The sequence below is a fragment of the Aythya marila genome, assembly GCF_965140915.1.
Source record: "Aythya marila genome assembly, chromosome: 14".
NCBI classification, from domain to species: domain Eukaryota; kingdom Metazoa; phylum Chordata; class Aves; order Anseriformes; family Anatidae; genus Aythya; species Aythya marila.
In genome coordinates, this window is record NC_139055.1 from 5741424 (window position 1) to 5765161 (window position 23738).

Sequence of the window (23738 nt, forward strand, 5' to 3'; positions counted from 1 at the left end):
TGCTGGAGATGTACTGGCCAAGTCCTATGGGCTCCAACTGATGGTGCACGCTGCGATGACCCCGGAAGATCGGCAAGCATGAAGGTGTGTAAGGGACACAGGAGGAGGAAGGATGGTTGGCTTGATAAGGCACAATAAAGCCAGCCAAAGAAATATTCCATGCAAGCAGTTGTCGTGGTTCAACCTTACTAATATGTGTCTTTGCTCTGCTGCAATGCTACACTAATATTAAACAATGCATTACAGAGATCACAGCACTCCCTTATGTATTTCATTTAAAAAAAAAAAAAAATCCACCCAAGCCAAATAATATGCGGCAGCTTTTAGATAGTATTTTATCCACTGGAAGAAAGTTTGTTGGTCTATGTTCGTGCAGTAAACGCAGTTTCCATAGGCCAATAATCAACAGAGTTGTTTCCAGCAGACTCCAGGAGCCCTAGTACAGCTATCAGGGTAAGCTACTTTTACTTTACTCTTCTAAAGTCCTCTGAGCAAAACTAGTTTTTGAGCTTAAATCAACTTTCTTTTCTGTATGGAAGCCATTCTGTTTCCTGTGCAGGAATTCAAGTTGGCATGTTTTTTTATAATGAGGGCAGCAACAGCCCCTTGAACACATGGTGTGAAATCTCAAAACAGAGGGTTTGCTATTTTTTTAAATAGTTTTGTTGTTTCTGGTTTCAGGGAATTGATGGCAAAGGATTATTTTTTTCTGCCTTGTTTGCTGCAGTGTGTTACCACACATAAGAAACTGCATTGTATTCTCAGTTTTTCAGCTTGCACAATATTTAAGTTTTTTGTTTGCAATATTAATGTTACAATTGCATGAGAAGTTCCTGTTGCCAACATCATAAAACTGGTATTTCAGTTTGGAGATGTTGTAGGAGCAGGCAAGGGAAATGAAATAATTTAGGTGTCGGTGTCTACATTTTAATGGAGATGACCCTGTCATAACTAAAGAATGGCTTCAATTTACACTCAGTTCCAAGTCCTCTGTGTACTAAATTGTCTTGGTTGCTATCTCCCCTCCAGGTAAAATGTGAACAAGAACTTCAGCTTGTTTGTTCTCTGTGCTTGGTCATAAAATGGATAAAACTTTTCTCTGTAACTTAAATGTTACATCTACCTGCCTGTATGTTTTCTTCCTAAGTTGATTAGTTCATTCGCTTTTGCCCTTGCTTCTTGTTGAATTTCCAGTAATATAATGTGAGAAAGTGAAGAAAACTGTTTGCTGCAGACATTTGTTTCAATGATTTTGTGCTAGTGCTCCCGAGCCCCCGCATAGAATTAATTCAGTAAGAAGCCTTTATAGGCAAACCTGTCTCATGCCACTTGGCAGGGAGGACAGAATGCTTATTGTAATGAACATCAGTTGGTTTTAATTTGGTTGCTAAACATTAAGAACCAACTTTCTTACATTGGTGAAGGAAGATATGTGCAAGTTGTGACCCCCATTCTCCTCCTACATGGGACTCCCCTTGTTGGAGCCATGCAGACCATGAGTGTGCAGGGTGGCTCTTGGGTGGAAGCCTAGGCAGGTAAGAAGAGACCCGTTGGCTCAGGGCATCACACTGCTGCAAACTTATCTGGATCCCCTAACGGGATGCTTCTCCACATGAGTTGTGGTTTGAGAGGAGGAGGGAGACTGATTCAGCATTGAAGGAAAACTTGGTGTGCTCTCTTACCTGGTTCCAGAGTCACGGTCATGTCCAGAGTTTTGCTTTCACAATGAAGTAACTACAGGTTTATTTTGTTCTTCCATGTGGCTCCCTTTAGCCCATGGACAAGTCCTGTATGACTACAAGTGGTTTGCATGGGAATTCTTGCTTCTGTGCCTTTCACCCAACTACCAAATTTTAAATAAGTTTAAGAAAACTTCAGCCATTCTTTCTGATGTTTTCTTTCAGGAAGAGTAGGGTCTAAGGTGTCTTTAAAAAAAAAAAATGAGAGAGAAAAATAATGGGGTTGTTTGCAATCTTGATTTGGTGTTGGCTGCACATCTGAAGCAGCTTAACTGTTGCAGCAATTCCATTACAGGTGCAGAATTAATTATACATGGAGAAATCTTGTAGCACACTTGCTGGATTCACCCATTTGTACGCTGGGCTAGTGCTGGCTGATGGTGTTGTAGCTGGGATCCTCACCTGTGGTCTGTCATTGCATATACATAGCAATCAGCTGCAGCCCTGTGCCATTTTCAGATCAGAGCAACATGGTTTATAATGCCTTGGCAATGCTCCTAATGCCATTTCGAACTGCTGCACTGGGAGTTCATGTCTGCAGCACTGCATGTTTTTTTGGGACTGCCAGAGAGCAGGGTGCTGGTCGTGGAGCCCCCTAGCATCCTGCTAGTTCCATCAGTGATCAGAGACGTTTCTGAGCAGGTTGAAGCAAGCAATAAAAGAACTCTAAACACTCAGACTAAGTGTGAAAAGTCACTTGCTCAGTGTATTATTTTTAAAAAATACATTATGCTAATCTTTCCAATGGGGGACTTTCTGGTCTCTGCATGATGTTCCTCTGCTCTGTTGCAGCAGGAAGATTTGAACAGCTAATGAAATCAAGGAACAAGAAGTTAATGACTTCTTGTCAAATTCATTAAACTTGGAAATAATCTTTTAGACCATCTTCACTCATCCAAAATGAAATGTCGTAAATGCAAGTCTTTTGTAAGCACCCTAGTATCCTCTGGTTTTAATCAAAATGTGATGCTTCTGTAATCATGCCTGCTGGGGGTATGGGAAGGCAACATCGCTGCCCAAGCTGCTCTCAACACTGCATTGTTACGAGGCCCTGCTTTTCTCTCCTCTGGGCAGCTGCATGGTGTGGGACTGATTGTGTTCCTGTGCCTGGGGCCTTCCTGCAGCACGCTAACAGGAGCTGGAAGAGAGGAGAAGCATGCTTCTTCCTGACACCCCAATTACTGACCAGGGCTTTTCCCTACAGCTTAAGGTATGGGGTACCTGCCTGTTTTTCAGGAAACTCTTTTGAAACTCTTTTTAACCATTAGCTGGTATTTGGTGCATCTCTGGCTATCCCCAGATGATTCAGTGGAAGAACTCCTGTTCCAGACCTGCCTTTTGGGCAGGATGGAGCCGTGTGTGTTGATGGATTCTCACTGCTGGTCCAGCAAGTGCAAAGCAGAGGATGTGATGTGCTTGTATGTGTGGTGTAGTTTCCCTGTTATGCAAATGCTGCAAGTTATGCAGGCCAAAGAAATTATTTCAGTCCACCTCAGAATACACTTTGATCTTTATTTTGGTGTTGTATGCAGGTAGTTATACTCATAATTCTAACAAGTCCTATTTCCATATGTCTCTGTTTTGAAAATGCTTAAAATAGTGTGAGAACGTGTCCTAAACTTGAGTCTGCAGCAATACATTTTCTACCAAATTTACCTTGTATCAGAACAAGACTATGTTGCACTGTACATGTAATATACATTTTACAGACATAGAGATGAGAGCTGAAGGCTTTGAACTCAGTGCAGGATGGAAATACTTCATGGTGAAAAGTTTGGTGTGTAGCAAGCAATTTAACAGCACTTGTGCTGTGACAAGCACCCAATAAATACATGTCAGCACAGCTTGTTACACGCTGCTTTTCAGAATGAATTAAGTAGTAAATGGCAGAAGATAGCAGCCAGCAGAAGCTGATTTGAGAAATGAGGGCTAATGGCTGCCTGTTCAGTACGGGGCTCTGTACAGCACCTGTGTGGGAGCCTGCTGCTGGAGCACAGCTGTGGGAAGGCAGCTGACTCACGTCTGAATCAAGCCTTGGCTCCTCCAAAGGGCTAGATTGATTACCTTCTCCTAGTCATCTATTTGATTAATAATAAATGATGTCTTCTGCTAATTTAAACTAATTGAGATCTTGGCGATTGGAAAGGAGAGATCAGCAGGTCCTTTCTTCCCTAAAGAAGCCGCCTTCGGGGCAGAGGTGATGGCCTGTGCGCAAGCAGGAAGGCCCAGCTATTTGGAACATACCTGGTTGGTAGTGGCAGGAGGTGTGTAAAATCCATGCCCAAACCTGCCAATTTACTTCCTTATTGCTTGATAAGGAAACACTGCCAATGCTGGCAAGGGCCAGAGGCTGCATCAGAGGGGATTGTTGCTGGCAGAGGGGCAGCGTGGGTCTGTCCCCTCAGGCCAAAGTGCTGGGTCACATTGCTGCAGCCCGCAGAGCACTCCAGCCATCAGGCCTTCAGGGTCTTGGGGTAGGTAACTGAGCCTGCTGAGATCCTTGAGCATTTTAATTTTTTTTTTTTTCCATGACTGGAGGTGACTTGGCAGCCTGACTGAGTGCCAGTGTGTTTACTGACTCCTTGCTTTGGGTTAGGTAAGAACTGACTCTCAGGCCAAGACCTCTCAATCCCCAAGAGCAGTATATGCTCAGGTGAGTTATCTGGCAGTGTTTAAGAGATGCAAGTTGCAAAACGGTCAAGCAGTTGGTTGTTCTTGGAGAAGCTTCAATTTCTTGGGTAGAGGACCAATCTGCAAGTCCAATGGGATTGAAAAATAGATGGTGAAAATGTTATGTTATGGCTTATATTATGAAGGAAGAGGTTTATCATCACTTTTCTACCCATACATAAAGTATATCTAGTATTTGCTTAGAAAAGCCAAGTTTGGGATGCTTTGTGTCTGTTTTTGCATGTTGTGTAATCCGTCTTTTCCCTGATGGTATTGCATAGGATTTTCATTCTTTGTTTCCATGATCCTTGTCTATAAATACTTGTCAGAAGATGTATTACACTGAAGAACTAAACCCACGCAGCAATACCATGTTTCAAATGACACTACATTGACAATGCAGAGAAGATTAGAGACTGAAGTTGAGATTTAACATGCAAGTAGCCGTGATTAATGACAGGTATCCAAGTTGGCTTAAATGAGAAGTGAGTTTTAATTTGATGGGTTGATTAGTCTCATTATAGTTGCAGCAGGTACAGTACTTGTGTTCTTTTTGGGTGGGGAGAGAGCAAGGGAAATGGCCAGAGCTGCAGTAGAAAACCAATCCTAAAAGTATGCCCTGAGGCTGTGTTGGTATGCTGACACACAGTTGACTCCTTCCTGTCGAGTATGGTGTTACAGGGTCATTTTGCTGGGATTCAGCAGTGATGTATTCAAAAGTGAATTGGAGCAAGGTGCTTCTCTTCTTAAAATGGTGGTGTGGTGATAGCTATAAAAACAGACTTGTATTTCTCATCCTCTGAATTCAGCACAAAAGGGACTCTAACTTGATTTGGACTCATGGTTTTCAAGACAGACTGAGACTGCCATCTCAAAGCAAAGTATTTTTGATGAAGAATTAAAGGTCAGAGAGGCAAAGCTGCAGTAGACTTGGTAAGGAATACATTTCTACCAAGTTCCACAAAGAATGGTCATGTGAAACAAACTTCTGTCACAGTGGTTTTTCTTTGCATAGAGCCTTTGTTGAACTATTCTCTAAGCATATAGTTGAATGACATTGTAGATATCTTCCTTTGGAATTTATAGGCTGAGCTTCCTTATGAAGGCGGTTGTGCAGGAGGGAAGTCATTGAAGTGAGGAAAATAAGTCTCCAGCAAGTGGAGAACAGAAAAAGAAATCACTACAAAAGCAAACCCCACGGAAGGGGAAGATAAATTGGAGCAGAAAGAAGAAAATAAGTGCAGCAAAAAAGATATGCCCAGTGCTGCATCCCTGCTTAGGCAAGGTGAGACGCCCATTTGTTTCTGCCACACCTGCACACACAAACAGCAAAGAAATCCCACCATTTCCTGATGGAAAAGAAGTATTGATATGCAGGCTATACTCTCCAATCTGAAATGAAAACTCAGCGTACCTTCTGCTTATCTCTTCAGACATGTTCATACTTTTAATGGTCCTGGAGAGCAAATTAATATTACTTAAATCAAATTTGTTTTACAGCCTGCTTGTAACTTCTTCCAGAAAAGCTGGTTTTTTGTGTGTGCGTATTTTTATTTTTTCCTTTTTGCTTGTAGCTGCACGGTGAGAAGTGCAGAGACGTTTGGGTGGTAGGTGTGTGTGTAATCTGTGTGAACATGCTGGTATGCTGAAGGATTGCTACTGGTAATATTCAATGGCAATGTCCAAACACTCTTTTACCGTATTCAAACCCCAAATATTGTATTTATTAACGTGTGTACAGGCAAGGGAGTCAAAAGTTGCTGTCATAGTTGAACACTAGCTGGATCTTGAGGGCTGGGGATCGGTCTGCAGAGAAGTCCCCTGTTATCAGCTGAATAGGCAGTTAATAGGGGTTTTCTCATTAAGAAAAGACTTTCTTTTGCCAGATTGCAGTGTCTGTAGCTCCTTTTGATCTCCCTGAAAGATATGGTTTGTTGGGGTGTGTTTTCCTGTTTTATCTTCATCAAATGTCAATGCTTGTACTGGCCATAAACATATTAAGGGCAATAAATGGCTTGTTATAATTCTATTAGTTATGCAGTGGATTAAATATTACGGTATGCTGGATAATACTATGCACAGGTAAAACGAAGGTGAAGAGTTTATTAGTGAACTGAATTTTGTTTTTTCTTTATTCGGAGCTGCATAATCTCAGAGTGGGCTGAGGAAAAGTGGCAGTTTCAGGTGAAGGCAGTTAAATGACAGGGATCACAGTCGTATATGAAGAAAGGGGAAAACAGCAGGTTGGGAACAGTGGGCATCAAGAAGAGATTGCAGCAGGTCTGGGAAGCTGGGCTGCAGAGCCTCCCGGGAAGATGATATGTGAAAGCTGCTTGCTGCTGGAAAGGGAAGGTGATGATCCTGATTGTACAAGAAGATAAGACGAATACAGATAGAGCAGTGGAAGCATGTAGGGATGAAATCAGAAAGACCAAGGAGCAAAATGAGTTATTACAACTAGCAAGGGACTTAAGAGATGCAATAAAAGATTCTAAAAATATGCTGCAAATGAGAGAGATGGCGGGAGAGGAAGATAAACACTGAGTGGCTCAGAGCTGAAGTGATGGCTGATTCTTCCTTTAGCCTCCACAACCCAGCTAATTGTGACTGGTTGCTTCCCACCATTAATTGCCACAAGGAAAGAGAAGCAAGATGGGAACAAGGGCTAAAAACGTTAGCTAAGTCAGATAACTTAATTTAAAATCTGTGTGACCTTATAGCTGTTAGAAAATACTGCTGACAATGGGTAGAGAATGGGGGAAACTGAGCAAAATCAACTGTATATATGATGTGGGGCAGAGAAATGAACTTTGGAAGTTATAACCCATTTGTGCTTTCATTAGCAAAACTTCCCTGGTGGGGATATTGGAAGCAGTCAGTGCAGTGCTTCTTTCTTTATTAGTGAGGCTTTGTTTTGAAATGACTGTACCTGACACTTCATAACCCAAGTTAGGATATACCACACTATTGACATTGCTGTTAAAAATCCATTTAAAAATTCCATTTTCCCTGTGTCACCCAGTACTAATAGAAGCTGGATCTGGTGATTTACTGCTCTGGGCAGGTACGTGCAGCTGGAGACACTGCGTTCCTACAGTTGGCAAGGTAAATTGACAGAAATTGGCATTTGGAATATCACAGCTCTGTACATGTTCATAGAATAAGTGCTAATACTTCATGCAGTAGTGCATAAAAATTATCAGTGTTACAGGAGAGGGGTTACATTTTGTCTCTCCTTTGGCTGGTGATGTCCGAGCTCTTACCCTTAGCTTCCCAAAGTGTTTTTATCTGATTAGTTGAGAGGTGATTAATTTGGTCTTATGCTTTTTATCCCTTTCTTAATGTTCTTCCTAGCTTGGCAGTGGTCATGTAGAGCATTTGGTGATGTGTGTGGTGTATTTCAGTGTTTGTTTTGTTCTGGTAGGGCTTTTTTTTTTTTTTTTTTTAAACTGTGCTACTTGCAATAAAGTCAGGAGCCAGTGGCTGATTTTGACGTGGAATTGAGTTGGGTTGAGAAGACGGGCAACAGAACTACGCTTGAGCTGTTTTTTCTTCTTTCTTTTAATTCATTTTTGTCCTCTGAGAAATATTTTTCCTAACCTCTATGTACAGCAATATACTTATGCATATTAATTTGGGATCATGAAGTGTCATCAGCTTGTCTTTACGTTTAAATTTTTTATGCTACCTTTCCATAGTCCTGATATTTGAAGGCTGTATAAGATGCATGCTCTGAATGCTGTCTGAGAGTCTTTAAATGTCACCTGGTTGGATGATTTGCTGCATTTCCATATAGATAAATTCTGTACCAATGTGAACCTAAGCAGTGCTGATCTTCAGAACATAAAGTAATGGAAGAAGCATGTTGTTAATCTTGTTCCAAAACAGCTACTGTAGCTTTTATTCATAACTTTAAAAAAAGAATAAAAATTGTGCTTTTCCATTTAAGAACCAGCTGGGTCCCAGACTTCCTAGAAGGAGCTCCTCAATTTTTTTTTTTTTTTTTGAACATCTGGGTACCACAGGAGCCTCAGTTATGAGGTGCTCGATGCTGACAGCCCCACACGCGGCTGGCACAAGCTGGGATTTGAATCCCCTGGTGCGTAAGGCATGGAGCTCGCAGCTGCTGTCAGCAGTGCCTCGCTTGCAGCCTGCTGCAGCTCCCTCCCAGTGGCCTGCAGATTACTTTTACCAATGGGGCTGGGAATGTCTATGATATGACAAGAGATGTGTGTGTTTAGGGTTCACCTTGCCTGGAAGGCACCCTTTTTTCCCCTTGGGGGGGAAAGAAGGGGGAAGAACACCAGCAACTTGCTTTAAGAACCAACTTGCTTTAAACTTTCCAAGCTTGTCTATTCCTAAAACAGTCACCTACAAATAGCTGCGAAGTAGTAGCAGGATTTTTTGGGATTGTTTTCTTACCTTTTTTTTTTTTTTTTTTTTTTTTTAAAAAAAAGGCTTTTCTATTGTGACAGCTTTATGCAGTACTTCTTTACGTCCATGTAGATTTCTGAGGTTGGAGTGCAGGGGTGGAAGTGCTGCATTACCTTCACCTCCTACCTTAACCCTCACTGGTGAGACTACTGGTGTGGTATTGTCCCAACAGTTCTTAGACTACAGCTTTAAATCCTGTTCTCAGTATCGGTCTGCCACGTGAGTTCAATGTGATCTGTGTGTTTCTGTCATCTCCCTTGTGTTTGCAGGCTTCTCTGTGCCCTGGCCAAGCAACCTCTTTTAGCTACTAAAAAGTTTTTGTGGCTTTTTGAACGCAATTTACTATGTGACTTCAGAGAGGTGATGTGACAGGCTGGAGTTTGATCATCTGTATGCAGTGCCTGCTTGGACTAAGGTAAAAATGAGGTGTCATTCAGCAGCCCTGGCCTGAAGCTGCTGCTGCGGCTGAGTCAATTAAACATCTGATGTTTCTGCTGAAATCAGCACTAACAGCACCATTGACACTTATTTCTCATCACTGTGGTGGAAATGAGATGGCTTGTCCTGAGCTGGTGCCTCAGGAAGCTGCCTGCAGAGCCCCAGCCTTGAGCAGCTTGTGGATGTGGTCACAGCCAAGTCAATTCACTTCTTTCCTCATCTGCAGAGGCAGAGCCTCTCCGCTCACACATGTGGCTATGCCAAGACCAAGCCAACGGGTCCTGCACTTAACACGCAAACAGTAGGACATGCTTAAAGAACTATCACCTCAGGAAATGCAGAAGTACCTCACCGGATGGCAACTTCAGGGGAACACACCTTGGATAAATCACTTCTTAAGCCTGTGCTGAGCATTTACCTGAGGGATGCTGGCAGCGTATCCAGTCTTCTCCCAAGCTTCTGCTTGGGAGAAGACTGGAGTGCAGCCCTGCTGGGGCTTTCCAGGACAGACGCTGCCAGGAGCGGTTGCAGTAGGGCGAGCAGTGGTACTTGGTACTTGGCCAGCCCTGCAGCACACAGCAAGAACACTGGGGAGCTGGGAACACTTCTGGGATGCAGGCAAGGGCACAGCACCATAGGCTGACAAACCCATTTCTGTCAGGATAACTTGATTCTTCCAGTCTAAATCATCTGCTTGCCTGGGGTTCTTTGGGCAAGAATCCAAGGTTAGGCAGTGCTTTTACCAGGTCATAAAGAGCCACCAACTGTTTGCCTGAGGTGTGGGGAAGTACTTGAATGTGCTTTCAGAGTGGTGAGGCTCCATGTTAACCTGGCATTTCTGAAGAGGGAATCAAAAGGTATTCCAGTTCAGGTAACTTGTTTGACTGTAACTTATTTAAACACCTTCAAATGTTCTGTACGTTAGTGCCACCTCATTGCTCTGCTGAAAGCCATCAGGAAAGCAATGAATTATTTCCTGTCCACTAGTGAGGCATGAAGAACTATTTCGGTGGCTATAGAGGGAAAGAAAAAGCAGCTATAAAAGGAACAACGGAGACTTCTCAAATTAATATCTGCAGAAAGGCAGGCTAAATCTTCTGGTGGCAGTGTAGGACATCTCCCCCTACCCTGCTTCAGTGTAGTGTCCTACCTATAGGTGGAGCTGGGAAACCTACACTGTTGTAACCTGCTGGCAGAGCGGAGCAGCCACTGGTGTGCTGCTGTGCTTTCTGCAGCAGTCACCTCGTGGTTTGGTTTTTACTTAGTAGAAACACTTAAAGAACACCTTTGGAACTTGGAAGCTATGTGAGTGTCCAACTGATTTGCATTTATACTCATTTATTTGTCCTGCATCTGGAAATCTGCCTAGAAAAACTGAAAGACCTGCTTTTTGTGGATTATAATATTCCTCATGGAAATAACTGCTGTCTTTGCTACAGAGAGATCATTTGTCTACTTTGGCTATGAGGGATAATGGTGGTCCTTGCCAGAGGACGAGATTTGGGCTACTATTGGTTGTCTAGCATTACTAGTGACTGATTTAGCCTATAATTAATGAATTAAATACATGCATTCTGTTTTGACTTGGCTGTAGACAGTCTGGAGCCCCCAGGTCTATTGCATTTTTGAACAGGACTTTACTGTTGCACCTTGTGTACCAGAGGTATGGTGATTAAGGAGGCATTGGGGAGGCAAGGACAATCGCCAGACAAGGACTGTATATTTTGAAACAAGACACTGGAACTCATGATAAGGAAGCGGCATATGGACAGAGAAACAAATGGGACTATAAATCTCAAAACTGGACATTGGAATTCATGATAAAGATATAACAAACAGAAGAATTAGCAACAACCAGCTCTTGCAATTAAGAAACATGCCAACTCAGCAGATTCCTGACCAAAGGTGAAAAGTACACTGTGAGGAAGACTCGGGGTCTTCCTCCCAAAGACCCCTGCCCACGTCCCGAAGACCCCTGCCCACAATTCTTGGGAGGCTCTGCGCAGGCGCAAGGTGCCAAAAGGCTAATTAGCATGAGAAGCGAGGGAAGGCGGGGATAGGTAATGAATATGTATAGGTGCTTGTAGAATATCGATAGATTGATTGTATAAAGTCAAGACTGCTTTCCGCTTTGGGCATGCACGATAGGTGGAGAGATCTCCCGTGCATCCAGCGCTGCAATAAAGAATATACCACTTAAAGGACTTTCGGCTTCGATCTTTGAATCAATGGCATACGGTCATCTCCAGAAACAGGCAGGATGAGTGTAAAACTTGTATAGGGCAGTCGGGCTGCATAGACAGAAAGTGTTCTAACTTAAACCATGGTTCATCAGGCTGATGCTTTCCTCCTCCTGTGCCCTCTGAGAAATTACAGATGCCCTGGTGCTCTGTTAAGCTCTTCGGTCGTGTTCATATTTCTCGTTGATGGAGGCCTAAAACTGTACCGCCACAAACTCCGTGTGGGAAAGAAGACAGGCAAGGTTTGAGCTGAGGAGCTCTCTGCAGATAGTCCCACGCATCCTGAGGTACAGCAACAGCCAGCCTAGAGGGGACCTCACTCCAGAAGCATCTTGGAAGCAAGGGGAGACCCTCTGGAAGCAGGCAGGCTCATTACAGCTCGGCTCCAGGGCCTTAGTTCATGCTCTGACAGCCACTCAGTCACCTGCACGAGCACTGAGGGATCTAAACAGCCTTCATAAGTTCTGTTGTGGCTTTGAACCACCTTGCTGTGTAGAAGTGTATTATTTGGGTTCCTTTGGAGATAATCAGTCAAAAGGATTTTGATTATTTTCTCATTTCATAGGTTTGAGTAATTATTTTTATTTTATTGATGGATGTTCTCGGTAGTGTTCCGAGCTTCTCTCAAAACCCATTTCAACAAGCAAAATTAGGGTTAGGTGACCAGTAGTCTGTGTTAGTCAGTGTGCTCAGTCCTTCTGGTCCTTCCTTTTTTGAGATCTACTGGCACAGGCATGTAGATACACCAACATCAAATATAACAGTATTAATCCCATTTTATATAAATAAAGTAACAGTAAGATATATATGTTTATAATACAGCTGCTTTAAAGCTTCTTGTAATGTATATCTTCAGGCACCTGATGCTTCACAGGGGAAGTGTTTCTGCTTTTGTGTGAGGGGAGTATGAATAAAATGAGATCTTTGGGTTGATTATAGATAGAGGCATGTGATCAAAGGGAAAAGGAACATATCTGTGCTGGTTTGGGTATGGCAGCATGTGAATGTTTTTCCTGTGTGACAGCTTAATTTCTCTGCATGTGTCATAAGACACCTCTAGGGACTGAAGTGTTGGGTGTAATGAGACTACTTGTATTTGTTTAAGAGGTGTATGGATATTTTTAGGAAGCTTTGAAAGAACAGCTTGTCAGTCCTTCAACTTTGACAAGTTTTTTTTTCATTGCTACTTGTTCAAGTAGAGCACAATAATAAATTGCCACTTCGTTTAATCTGTGTTTCCTTGGCTATTCTACTTGGAAGTTGAGTAGTCACCTCTCTTTATCTGCTTTTCACTAGCTTTTTTTCTTTTCCTTTATTAATACTCTAAAGGTTTGGAGAATTGGGGTCAACAAGGAGAAAAAACATCTAATTTAGCAACTCCCCAGTATAAACTGTATTTATCAAAGCTGACACTTAAGCCTTACAGAGGTGCTGTAAAAGAAACCTTGCTCCAGGAGAACTAAAAACACCCCCACAAAACCCACAAGTGCTTTCACAGCATTTTTACAGTTCACAATTACTTGAGGGGGGTAAAAAGAAAACTGCTGTTCGCTCAGCGGCTCCTTTCACGTCCCCCTTGTGCTCCTGAGTTTCTGAAGAACCTCTGAGATATTCCCAATTACCGTGGTGGCTCAGGTGCTGTGAGCCTCCATCGGAAGCAGCATTCACACAGTGGGTGAAGGGCAGTAAGCAGGTCTGTGGAGGTTTTGTGGTGCACAGCCATCCCTTGGGACTGGGCCCTGCTCCCAGCTTGGACTGAGGTACTTCATAGGAAGTATTTTGCTGCCTCTCAGAATAGCTTTTTATTTTTTCCCATCAGATCTATTGCAGACTCGGCAGTGTAATCCAGTCACATTAAAGCAAAACCTAAAGGGTTTAGAGCTTCCTTGCATGCTGCTGTAGGAGGCTTACAGAGTTCTCTCAAAATTCACTCTAGTGAGTTACAACTCAGCAGATGGACAACGAATAGGAAGATGTTTACAAAAAAAAAAAAAATCCAGAGTAATTCAGTAACCTGGCACACTGCTAAAATACTTTTCTGCTCTGAGAACACGTCAAGGCAAAGGCTCTGTGACTGCTTCTCGTGAAGCAGAGCTGTACATGGGTGATGTGTTACTTAAAAATAAGAGGAGGCTTTTGCAGTGCTTGTATGCCTATGTATCTTGCTTTTTTTCTGCATTAGAGTTTTAGCCTTCCTGCATCGAAATCCCTCCTTTTCATATGGATTTGGAGTTTCCAAATTGGTGTGTGTTTTTCCCCTGCACAGCTGTTCTCAGAGCATCTCCTGCCCAAACAGGAGCTGGTACCTGACTGAAGGAAGAAGTGAGGGTGGTTCTTTGTGCGATATTTTTCATCATGTTCTTGCAGTGTGTACACGTAGGAAGGAAAAAAATATTTTCATGTAATAGTTTATTTTTGGAAGGGGTAGATCTGGAAACATGGCTTGCACTCTGGATTTTCCCCTGGTGCTGTCAGGGGAGGCCACGGGCAGGGACAGGAGGAGGAGGATGGGGCTCCCAGGTGGGAGCTGCAGCAGGAGCTCCATGCTGTTGCTCTTCCCACTGAGCTCAGTGAGATCAGGAGCAGCGGCTGCTTGGAGACAAGTCGTCACCTCCTGAGCATCACAGAGTCACCAGGACCCTGGGGATACGGGGCACAGGGACCACTGCCAGGAACAGCAGCATCCAGCCTTCATTCTGCACCACCCAGCGGGGAGGGCAACAAGCTGGGGCAGGGGCTGTGCTGAGCGAGTGTAGTGGAGACATGAGCACCTTCTAGTTGGCAGATGGAGGAGACTTTTTAGCTGCTGAAAAGGAGTTTTGGAGTAAAGTTGTGGAAGAACCTGTTATATAAATCTCTCCATCTCTTTACAGTGAGTTTGTTCACCTCCATTTGTACCAGACCAGCACATTACCTTTAATACCTGTCTTTCGTGTTTGCTTGCTAGATTTTTTTCAAGCATTTGCCATACTCTTGCCTCAGCTTCAGGTGGACTGACAGGGCAGGATCTCTTCCCCTTCCCACCTTACTGGTGAATGCATGTGTAAGTTGTACTGCCATTTTCCTGAATGAGAAGGATCAGAATTGTACACACACACTGCTTCAGATGCATTTCACCATGGTGTTGTATGGGGATGTAAGTGCTTTCCTCCTTGTTGTGGAGATAATTTTCCTCCTCTATGTGATGTTTTTACAATGAACACTCCCACTCTTTAAGTCTCAATCTTGAAGAGCGGGTCATTTTTCCCTGTGGAGATTTCTGGTAGACAACCATTCAGATTCCAAGTGTTGAATGAGCATTGCTGATGTTAATTGCTCTTTTGTACCATCCTGCTCTAATTTTGAATCGCTGATCACAATGAAAAGCAAGTTCTGATAACACAGAACCCAGTTCCAATAATAATGTTGTAAAATGCACATAATGGGTTAACATCAGCCCTCCTGTGTGGTATTTCTCAACAATAAGCAATAGAGAAATTGGAGCACATTAATGAGAGTAACTTTTTTTTTTTTCCAACCACAGATTCACGAATTTAAATTTGTATCTGTGCCTGAAATGTTCGTGTGAGTGATAGCTACTGCCTAGTTCATGAACTGTCTGATCCCACAGCTTGTGTTAGTGGTGACCCACGCGCCAGGCAAATACGGCAGGCAGGATGCAGCTTGTGTTCCTCCTGTGTCTGGCAGCAATTCAGAAATTGGTTGAAAGCTATTTTCCGAGAAGAGGAAACAAGTCTATGCGTGCATCGGAACATTACTAAGAGTCTGGGTGCTAGAAACAAACACGTCTTTAACATAAAATATCATTGTGCTAGGCAGGCATCCACGGTGAGCATCATTTGGTTTTTGGAGGCTGCCTGCCCTTCTATTGACACCTGCAGTATTGAACAGTCACAAACTGCAAGTAGAGACGGACAGAACAAAGGCAGTTTAATATCTAGCAACAGTCTGAGCTAGATATTTATTTTCTACTGCCAAGCAGAAAGAACAGAAACATACTGGCTGATTTTTACCAGGATGATAATCAGACATCCACCAGTGAACATGAGCGTAGGCCAAAGGAAAGTGAAGAGGAGACCTCTGGGGGGGTAAATTCTGCTCAAAATGACATTGGTCTGTGTTCCTCCGGGGTCATAGTAGCACGGGAAAGTCTGGTATTTCTTGAAATTGCTTGCGATGGTTTCTATTCGTGCTTGAACCTCTTTGGGGTTCTCAGAGTTGCCTGGCACATAGGAGCACTGGAATAAGAATTCAGAACACTTTGTTGTAATGGATGCTCTGACACAGGGTTTGCAGTAAAGTCACATGGGGTAAAACAAGCATGCTAGTGCTGACAAAATCTTCTGCGGCTTGGCTAGCATCCCCAAAGGTGGTCTTGGCCTGCCTGTGTCCATAACCCCTTTGCCCTGCTTCCCCGCTGTCTGCCAGTGTGTAGATATCCCAGCCCTGCAGACTTGCGGGTTTGAGTGATGTTAGTGGCAACCAATACTGCGTATGTGCTCAGTTAAACTGCAGCTGTGGGAGGTGCTGGATAGCAGCTGGGGGTGATAAAGGAATGTGCTCCAGTACCTTGGGATTTCTTTCCAGCGTGTCTTCAGTCTGATAGAGCATGACCTCCTGTCCCGAAGCTGTCAGATTAACCCACACCTGGAGACAAGGATAGTGAGTGGCACCCTCGTCCTCTGAGCCCTTGCTGTTTAGGCAGGGGTCTTTGTCCTCGATGGTGGCTCTGAGCACCTTGCACACGGTTTCTGTTGTCCAAACACTACAAAGACAAAACAAAAGGTATTGCTTTGAAATGCTTTGGCAGCACCCATTGTGGGTCGTGTGCTGGAGGTGTGTCTGTAAGGGCCAGCCATGAGTTGGCACTGGCAGCGTTTGGGGCTGCTCAACACCCATGTGGTGAGCTCTGCCCACCCCAAACTGATGGCTGCCCTGGAGAAGGGCTGCCACAGGGCAGCCATGCAGGAGTCCTTACAGTTGTTTGTTGGGCATTCTGTTAGAAAGTGAGGGTCTGAAAGTAGGAAAGGTTCATGCCTCGTTTATTGGCTCACTCTGCTCTTCTCTTCCATCTTCCATTCTTGTGAGCTCACCAAGACTATAATGTTTATTCATTGTAGAGTGTGCTAACATAATTTTTGGCACTGTTTTAATAATTATATTTGCAGACAGCAAAAAAGAATCGGCCTTATATTCACGATCAAGTGACTTACTACCTTTTAGTGTAGAATGGCACAATGGTGATCCCAATGAAGAAGTACATCATCATGGAGCATGCAACCATCCCCAGCCCCAGGCACAGGGCTCTCGTCTCCCCTCGCTTCTGTGCGGTCACCAACTTTTTTCCCAACATGACTTACTGTTCTGAAACCTGAGGTGTCTCCAATCCTGGTTTTTAAGAAAAGAAACAAGGGCAAATCATTATTAGGACTGGCTACAGATAACGCAGTTGAATAACTTTCTGAAATATCCCTGACATATCCCATTTTTACACAACCCAGAACTTAAAAAATGCTTCTTTTTTTGTTGTTACAAGTAGATTTATTTATTTATTTTCTGATATTTATCATATACTGTTTAATAAAGCAGGGGATGAGGGAGCAGGGAGGGAAGGCTAGAAGGTTGGGTTGGAAAACCCCCAAAACCCCGTGACTTTCAGGGAAAAGTTTTAATGGCTCAATTGTCCTCAGCCTTGGTTTGGGATGATTTATGCTGCTGCTCCTCTGAAGTAAGAGGCGCTGTGTTGTGTATTGGTGGAGGCTGCATGAAGGGAGAGTCCTCCCACAGTTGAATCCTTTTTATACTCTGTCTTCAGTATGAGTCCGAAACATGGTTTGCTCATTCCATGAGAGTTGAAATAGTTAAAAACTTCTTTCTGGTGTCTATTGTTTGGCCCTGTCCGTTTGGGGCTGCTTAAAACTTGCTATCCAACCAGATAGTGGAGAAAAGCTCTTTTTTTTTTTTTTTTTTTTTTTTTTTTTCATGACACAAGTGGTATGATGCCACTGCCCAGCTGCCCACGATCAGGGAACACAGCATTACAAGTGCTGCTGTCCACCACAGGTGTGGGGGCATGGCTGCTGTTGCCACTAGTGGATGTGTGGAAACCCTGCAGTGGTGGTGGCGCACTGGGGAGCTCCTGGGCTGCTCCCTTGGTAAAACATCAAAGCATCAACACGGTCATTTTTACATTGCTGGAGAGGTCCTGAAAATACTTGCTGTGAATCCATATTCTATTAAATCACTGCAACTGATGTATAGGACTTACGAATGGGTTGAACTCTAGGATTGTTATGTCCTACCTATCTCCAGGACCTATGTCTAGCTGACAGCTGTAACTAAAGGCTTGTGGCTTTTATTTATTTATTATTATTTTTTTTTAATAAAAACACTTTGCAAAGCATAGGTAGGGAAAATGAAAGAGACTGACAAGATGAGTGTGTGGGTTTTTTTGGGGGGGGGGGGGGGAGAGGGAGGTGTGAAGAAATGAAATATTAGGAGGAGAAAGGGAAATTGTTACACATATTCCACAACAGGTTTCAGTCCTGTTCTCATGTGCAGGACCATGGTGCACAGCTTCATGCAGTAACTGGTGCATTTTCAGGATTTCAGCTCAGGTGGTTTTTTTATACATTGAGTTGCAAGTACATAATACCGAATAATAATATCGAAGTGACAAGGTTGTCCTGAGGTGTCACTGGGAACAAAAAGTGTTGCTATTGGAATAGTGAATTTGGGCCCAGTCCATATTTAATTCTGCCATAAGTAAAATCTCAAGGTCCACTGTGAATTTTCAGAGTGTTCAAAATATTGGGCCGTTGTACAGCACAGAATCTCCTTGGTGTTAAGCCACAGTGTGTGCCTTTGCCTCCTGTGCAACTTGGGCAGGGGCAGGACAGAGGGGAGGAACATCACAGGCTATGACACCAGACAATACCCAAGCTCTGGTTCCTCCTGCCACAGCGGGGAGCTGGTGATGGGCACCTGACAACCTGCTGTGTTGGCCAGAAATCCTGCCAAGCAGTGAGGATGATCAATTGTTAATCAGTCCTGTTGGAAAAGGAACAAGTGAAGAATTAGTACTGCCAGGATGACTTGAGGAGAACTTGCCGTGCTCTGGCACTGCCAATATCCAAGTTTTAGCTGAGCCACGATGTTTGCTTAGCTGTCCTGCTGGTGGTGAGGAGTATGGGATCGTCAGCCCCCAGGTTACGTGCAAACAAGAACTATGGGGCTAGTAGCCAAAGAATTAATAAGAGGTGTAATTGCCCCATTCGTGTGCTTGAATGTCAGGCACATATATAGCTGATGTCCCACTAAGCTCATCCTTCCTGGTCATTTCAAACTGCCCGACCACCTCTATGAGATTCTACGAGATGAGAGAGCCCCTGGATGGGAAAGTGTGTGTGGTTCAGGGGAGGGGAAGGCGTTTGCCCAGCACAGGGCGCGGTGCTGTTCCCTGTCCTGGCACCACGTGCTCTTACCCAGCTCCTGAGATGCCTGCTCTGCCCCACGAGAATAAGGGCACATGAATTATGCAGAGAATGTTAACAAAGATTGCTCTAAAAATATCTGAGTGCTTCTATAAACGCTGAGCCCAACAGATTGGGTCTTGAGGCAGTGTAAATCAGAGGTGCTGACACCGCTGTGGTGCTGTTGGACCAGGCGAGCTGAGGAGCGAGGTGCGTGCTGTGCTGCCTGCGGAGCTCTCGGGGCTGTGAAGTGCAGTGGGGAAACCAGCAGAATCTGTAGCACTACCCTGTCTGTGTGCAGAGCTATTTCATTGGAAACTCATGGAATAAAACATGGGAAAGTTACTGAAGTAAACCCCTTGTGTGTTTTTTACTCCCTTTGGGGTACAGATATCTTATGCTGTGCTGAAAGCCCGGCTTGTGTTGGTTCTCAGGACACTCGCCTCCTGCATGCACGTGCGTGGTGTGTATGTGGAGTTGCCTCAGTGTTCAGAAGGTGAATTATTTTTTTTTGACCATAAATTATTCTCTTCCACCTCTGAGCCCCATCACTGTATGTTAGGAGGAGTGTTGAGAGAGCTCACTAAATGTTTCCTCAAACAAAATCATCAAGTGTTTGAGAACTGAAGTGCTGCAGAAGCCTCGCTAGGCCCATGACGTCTGTGAGTGTATTTGAATTAGAAGATGTTGGAGCACGTAACGGGGGTTTCAGTCTGTCTTTCAAGAGCAAATATAAATGTATCTTTTGCACTGAAGATTGCAGGGTGCCTCCATAATTACTGGGAAGATGGAAGCTCCAAATCTTTTCAGAACGTGCCTTCTCCCTAATCTTTCTCCCTCAGTCTCGTTAAATTATACAGTACATTAGCTGTGCAATTCCAGCGTATAATCACGGCATTGACAGCTGCTGGTGCTGATCTGAAGGATGCCATCTGCTCAGGTCTGGAGCCGAGGCCCCTGCTCAGATTAGCAGCTGTGTGGGAGGCACGGGGGGAAGCCCCTGCCTCCTTCCAGCTCCAGAGGAGCTGCCAGTGCTGTGGCCTCTGGGTGGGAGCTCTGGGCTGCCCCTGGGTGCAGAGGTAGCCAGGGGATTGCAGCTCTGAATGCCTGCCTCTCTGCTGCCTCTCCCTCAAGCAGAAGGAAGTGCTGAACCCTTCTCTCAAATGTAAGGTGGGAATAAATATTAACAGGGAGATGGTCACTTGTTTGAGCTGCTTTATCCTGCACCATCTGGTGAGTTGCCAGCCAGCACTTCTCTGCTGTCAGTTGAGCAGCGAGCGATGCCCCTTCACGCTCAGAACAGCGCTGCAAGCCGTCTGCCTCTAAAACAAGAGGAGGTTTCAAGCAGGCTCAAACCCTTTGGCCTCCACTGCCTCTGAACACCAAGTTGCCATTTGCCTTCTCATATTGTGCCAACTCCCTGGTTGTCTGGTTCATTCTCTGAGCACCTTGTGCAGATGCGATGAGCTGCTGGTGTTGCTGGCTGTTTAAGAACAGTGTGTGCTTTGCCAGTGTATTGGCCAAGTGCATCAGTACAAGGCAACTGCAGCTTTTAGGCCTAAAAATATAAGTTCGTTACTGGTTATTTTGCTGTGGCAAAGCTGTGCAGTTAGTGTTTTCACTAGTGTCTCTTAATAGAATTAGTCTCATCAGTTGCGTGTGCTTATTTGTTTCTGTGGATGTTTTTAGCAGTTTGGATTCTTCTTCCTTTGTTTCAGTCCTGTCCTTAACCTTTTTTCTTCTCCTGCCCCACCATTTACACCCTAAAAAACACTTCTTACATTCCAGAAATGAAGTCAGAACTGCATCACACTGGCACTTGGTTCTTCCTTCCCTGCCCATCTCCTTTTTTTAGCATTTAGAACTACTTCTTGCTGATAACAGGGTTTTTTGTTTATTTGTTTTTTTTTTTCCCAGTGATGCTGGGGCCTGAGAGTACCGATTTTACTCACTGCAAAGTAAGAGACCCATCGCTTAAGGTGTGTTCTGCACCTCTGGGACCACCAATATTGCATGCACAGTAAGGTGATGCTGAGCCTCAGAAAAGTGTGCACAGAAAAGCTGATTCTACAGCATACTCGTGCGGCTGTCTTGGAAACCTGAAGAATCAGTATTATATCTGCATAACATGATACAATTACATCCATTTTATGAAATATGCAGTGTCCATTTGCTTTATTTAAGAGCTGTTTACCTGATGTGACACCAGTGTGAATTAAGTTAGCTTTCTGTTTAAAAAAAAAAAAAAAATGCAGTTTAAGATTATATTAATGTTAGATTTTAAATCCGGTGCTTCTTTTTAAAAAACAAAAGTAAACTAAAAGCTCAGTTTAGTACTTCTGAAATCTTTCTGGGCACCTCTCTGGGTTTTTGTGTAGCACAGGACTGTACAAAATTATAAAGTTTGAGGGGGTTTCAGAGAAGGCAGCACCCAGTTCAGGTGGTTCCTCTCGCACTTGCTCTAGAGGTGAGAGGAGCACTCTGCAGTACTCCCTTAGGGGCTGTGCTGAGCACCCGAAGCCACAAAGCTCCTGGGAGTGGAGATCCCCTGCGGCTGTGGCCTCCTGAGACCAGGGCTTGCGAAAATGCCACCGTTACCTTTGCTAGTAATTATGGAGAACTATCAAATCGCATATGGTTACAGAAGAGAGAACAATTTAGCCTGTGTACTACAGAAAAGTTGTGTGGGTTTCCTCTGCAGTTTCCCACTGCTTTTCGAAAACCAAAGCTATTGCATGCTGAGAAGGAAAAAGTTGTGTTAAAAGTATACTTACTGTTTCTGATGAAATGCTGCTTTCTGTGATGAGAAACCCTTCTGTTACATGACAGACCAGGTATAAGGCCTCTTCTGGGCGAGGCAAAGCCGTGCAGCTTCAGGCTGAAAGGGATTTTTGGGGGTGTTTGCAAGTTTGTTTTTTTTTTTTTTCCTGTACTTCTCTGGGTTTGCATTGCTGTGGCTGAACTCGGCACAGAGTTCCCTATTGTGAGGCTGGCTGTAACCATACATGGTAAGGTATGAAAGTGCTGTCCTTTTTCAGATTAATTGCTGAAACCAGGAAACTACAATGCTGAGACCAACCACAGCTGAAGGGACTGAGCTTTCTCATGCACCAGGACCCTTTACCACACGTCCCACATCCCTGTGGCTTTGTCTTCAACTGCTCTCCTACTCTTTTTGTGCAGCCTTTTAGATTAGAAATCCATTGGGTCCTTCGGGTAAGATTGGAAGAACTGACTTAAAACTGCCTGGAAGTGTTAGGAAATGTTTTCCAGAAGTTCCCAAGCTGTGCTCTATAGCAATCTGCCCCTCCTGGGGTCCCAGGGAAGGTGACAGGAGGGCAGGGCAAGGGCTGGGGGGCCCTGCAGGATGAGGGCAGCGGGGAGCTGGGGCAGCAGGAGCTGGGAAGTGTGGGGCATGGGAGGGGAAAAGCCGATCGCGGCCTTGTGCGAATGTCCGTGTGCTTATGTGCATGGGTGGGTGTGGAAGCATGTATCACATTCTTCTCATGGAGGCTACCTGGCTCCTTGTTCTCAAGCTGTATGAGACCTGCAGCAGGGATGCAATGAGCACAAATCCCCTGCGAGCTTCAGGGCTTGGCTCGTTCCTTCCTGTAGGGCCACGGGAGTTCACCCCAGGCTTCGGTTGTGTTCCCAAAGGTGCAGGTCGCCTGCTGGAGGTATTGGTGATTAACACACAGGAAGGTGAGAGGTGCTGGGGCCGGCTGGTGGATGGATGCCGTGAAGCAGTGCCAGGCTGCACGTGTCGCTGTGTCACCTGTGCCCAGGGAAGGGCCCCTGCAGGGTGGCTTCCAATGGAGCATTGCTGTGAAATCCAGCAAGGAAGTTAAAATGCACACTCATTTGGGGCTTTTTTAGTTCACCAGGAAGCAGCAAATGGATATCCTGATATCTCCTGTATCCAGAGTAAATAATGAGCAGCAGTGAACCTTTCTGACCTTTCCCCAGTATTCCTCAACTTTCACCTGGGAAGACAGAGGGAACTTGGGCAGCAGCGGGAGATGATTCCCGTGCACGCCAAACCTGAGCAGTTGGTCATTAAAGCTGTTTCAGCGTAAGCTGGTCTTTCATGCTTGCTTTTGATAAAAAATTGGAAGCTGGCATGTTCACAGAGTTCAGGCTGTCTGAAGTTTACAGATGAATCTCCCCCCAAATTACCTTTTTTTATTACTGATGCGGAAGAGAGCACACAGAGGTAACATGGATTGAGATAACTGAGTTAGACATTTACAGCTAAGTAAGATGAAGCCTGCTCGCATCATTTAGATTGGGAAGATTTATGATTGCAGTCATTTTTTAATATTTGAGAAATGATGTAGCAAAATCTGAAGAATGGCATTTGAAGCTTGGAGAAAAGCCCTGTGAACAAAAGTTATTTTCAGCTAAAACGTCATCTGGTTTGGTGGACTTCTCTGTCCTTGTCTGATACTTAGGAAACCAGCCTGGACATTTCCAAGATGCTTGCTCTGGCTCAAGCAGAAGCCATGGTTTTAATGAGAAATTGTAGGAGTGATTTTTGGGCTGCCTGATTCAGGAGTCAAGGCAGAAAGCAGGGCAACCCCTGAGTCCAGGTCTGGCTGTCTCCTCCTGCTGTCCTTGATTCAGCTGACAGATCAGGGCGGTACAGTAGCGGGCCTGTATTTAGTGGCTGCACTAAGGAGTTTCACCACAAAATTAACACAGACCGTTCCACAGGCAAAGCACAGGTTCACTTGTGAAGTTCCTCG

At 44.4% G+C, this 23738-nt stretch overlaps 2 protein-coding genes across 2 annotated transcripts in view; one reads left to right on the forward strand and one right to left on the reverse strand.

The window, feature by feature from the left end:
• The window catches only part of KCNIP1 (potassium voltage-gated channel interacting protein 1), a gene marked incomplete at its 5' end in the record, with an annotated part of 372336 nt that overhangs the window by 13939 nt on the left and 334659 nt on the right, over nt 1–23738 (forward strand). The window lies entirely within an intron of this gene.
• Nucleotides 13799–22079, reverse strand: KCNMB1 (potassium calcium-activated channel subfamily M regulatory beta subunit 1). The gene is made up of 4 exons (XM_082771657.1): nt 21768–22079; nt 16738–16909; nt 16091–16286; nt 13799–15759 (listed from the first exon to the last, which is right to left on the reverse strand). Exons 2-4 carry the CDS (start codon nt 16872–16874, stop codon nt 15490–15492), a joined length of 603 nt encoding a protein of 200 aa, XP_082627783.1. The 5' UTR covers nt 16875–16909; nt 21768–22079; the 3' UTR covers nt 13799–15489.

Coding starts and splice junctions, on each gene's coding strand:
- KCNMB1 (XM_082771657.1), bottom strand. CDS start 16,874: ATGTTGGGAAAAAAGTTGGTGACCGCACAGAAGCGAGGGGAGACGAGA. Junction 16,287..16,737: donor GTGCCATTCTACACTAAAAG/GTAGTAAGTCAC, acceptor TTGTCTTTGTAG/TGTTTGGACAACAGAAACCG. Junction 15,760..16,090: donor CGCTGGAAAGAAATCCCAAG/GTACTGGAGCAC, acceptor TTCTTATTCCAG/TGCTCCTATGTGCCAGGCAA.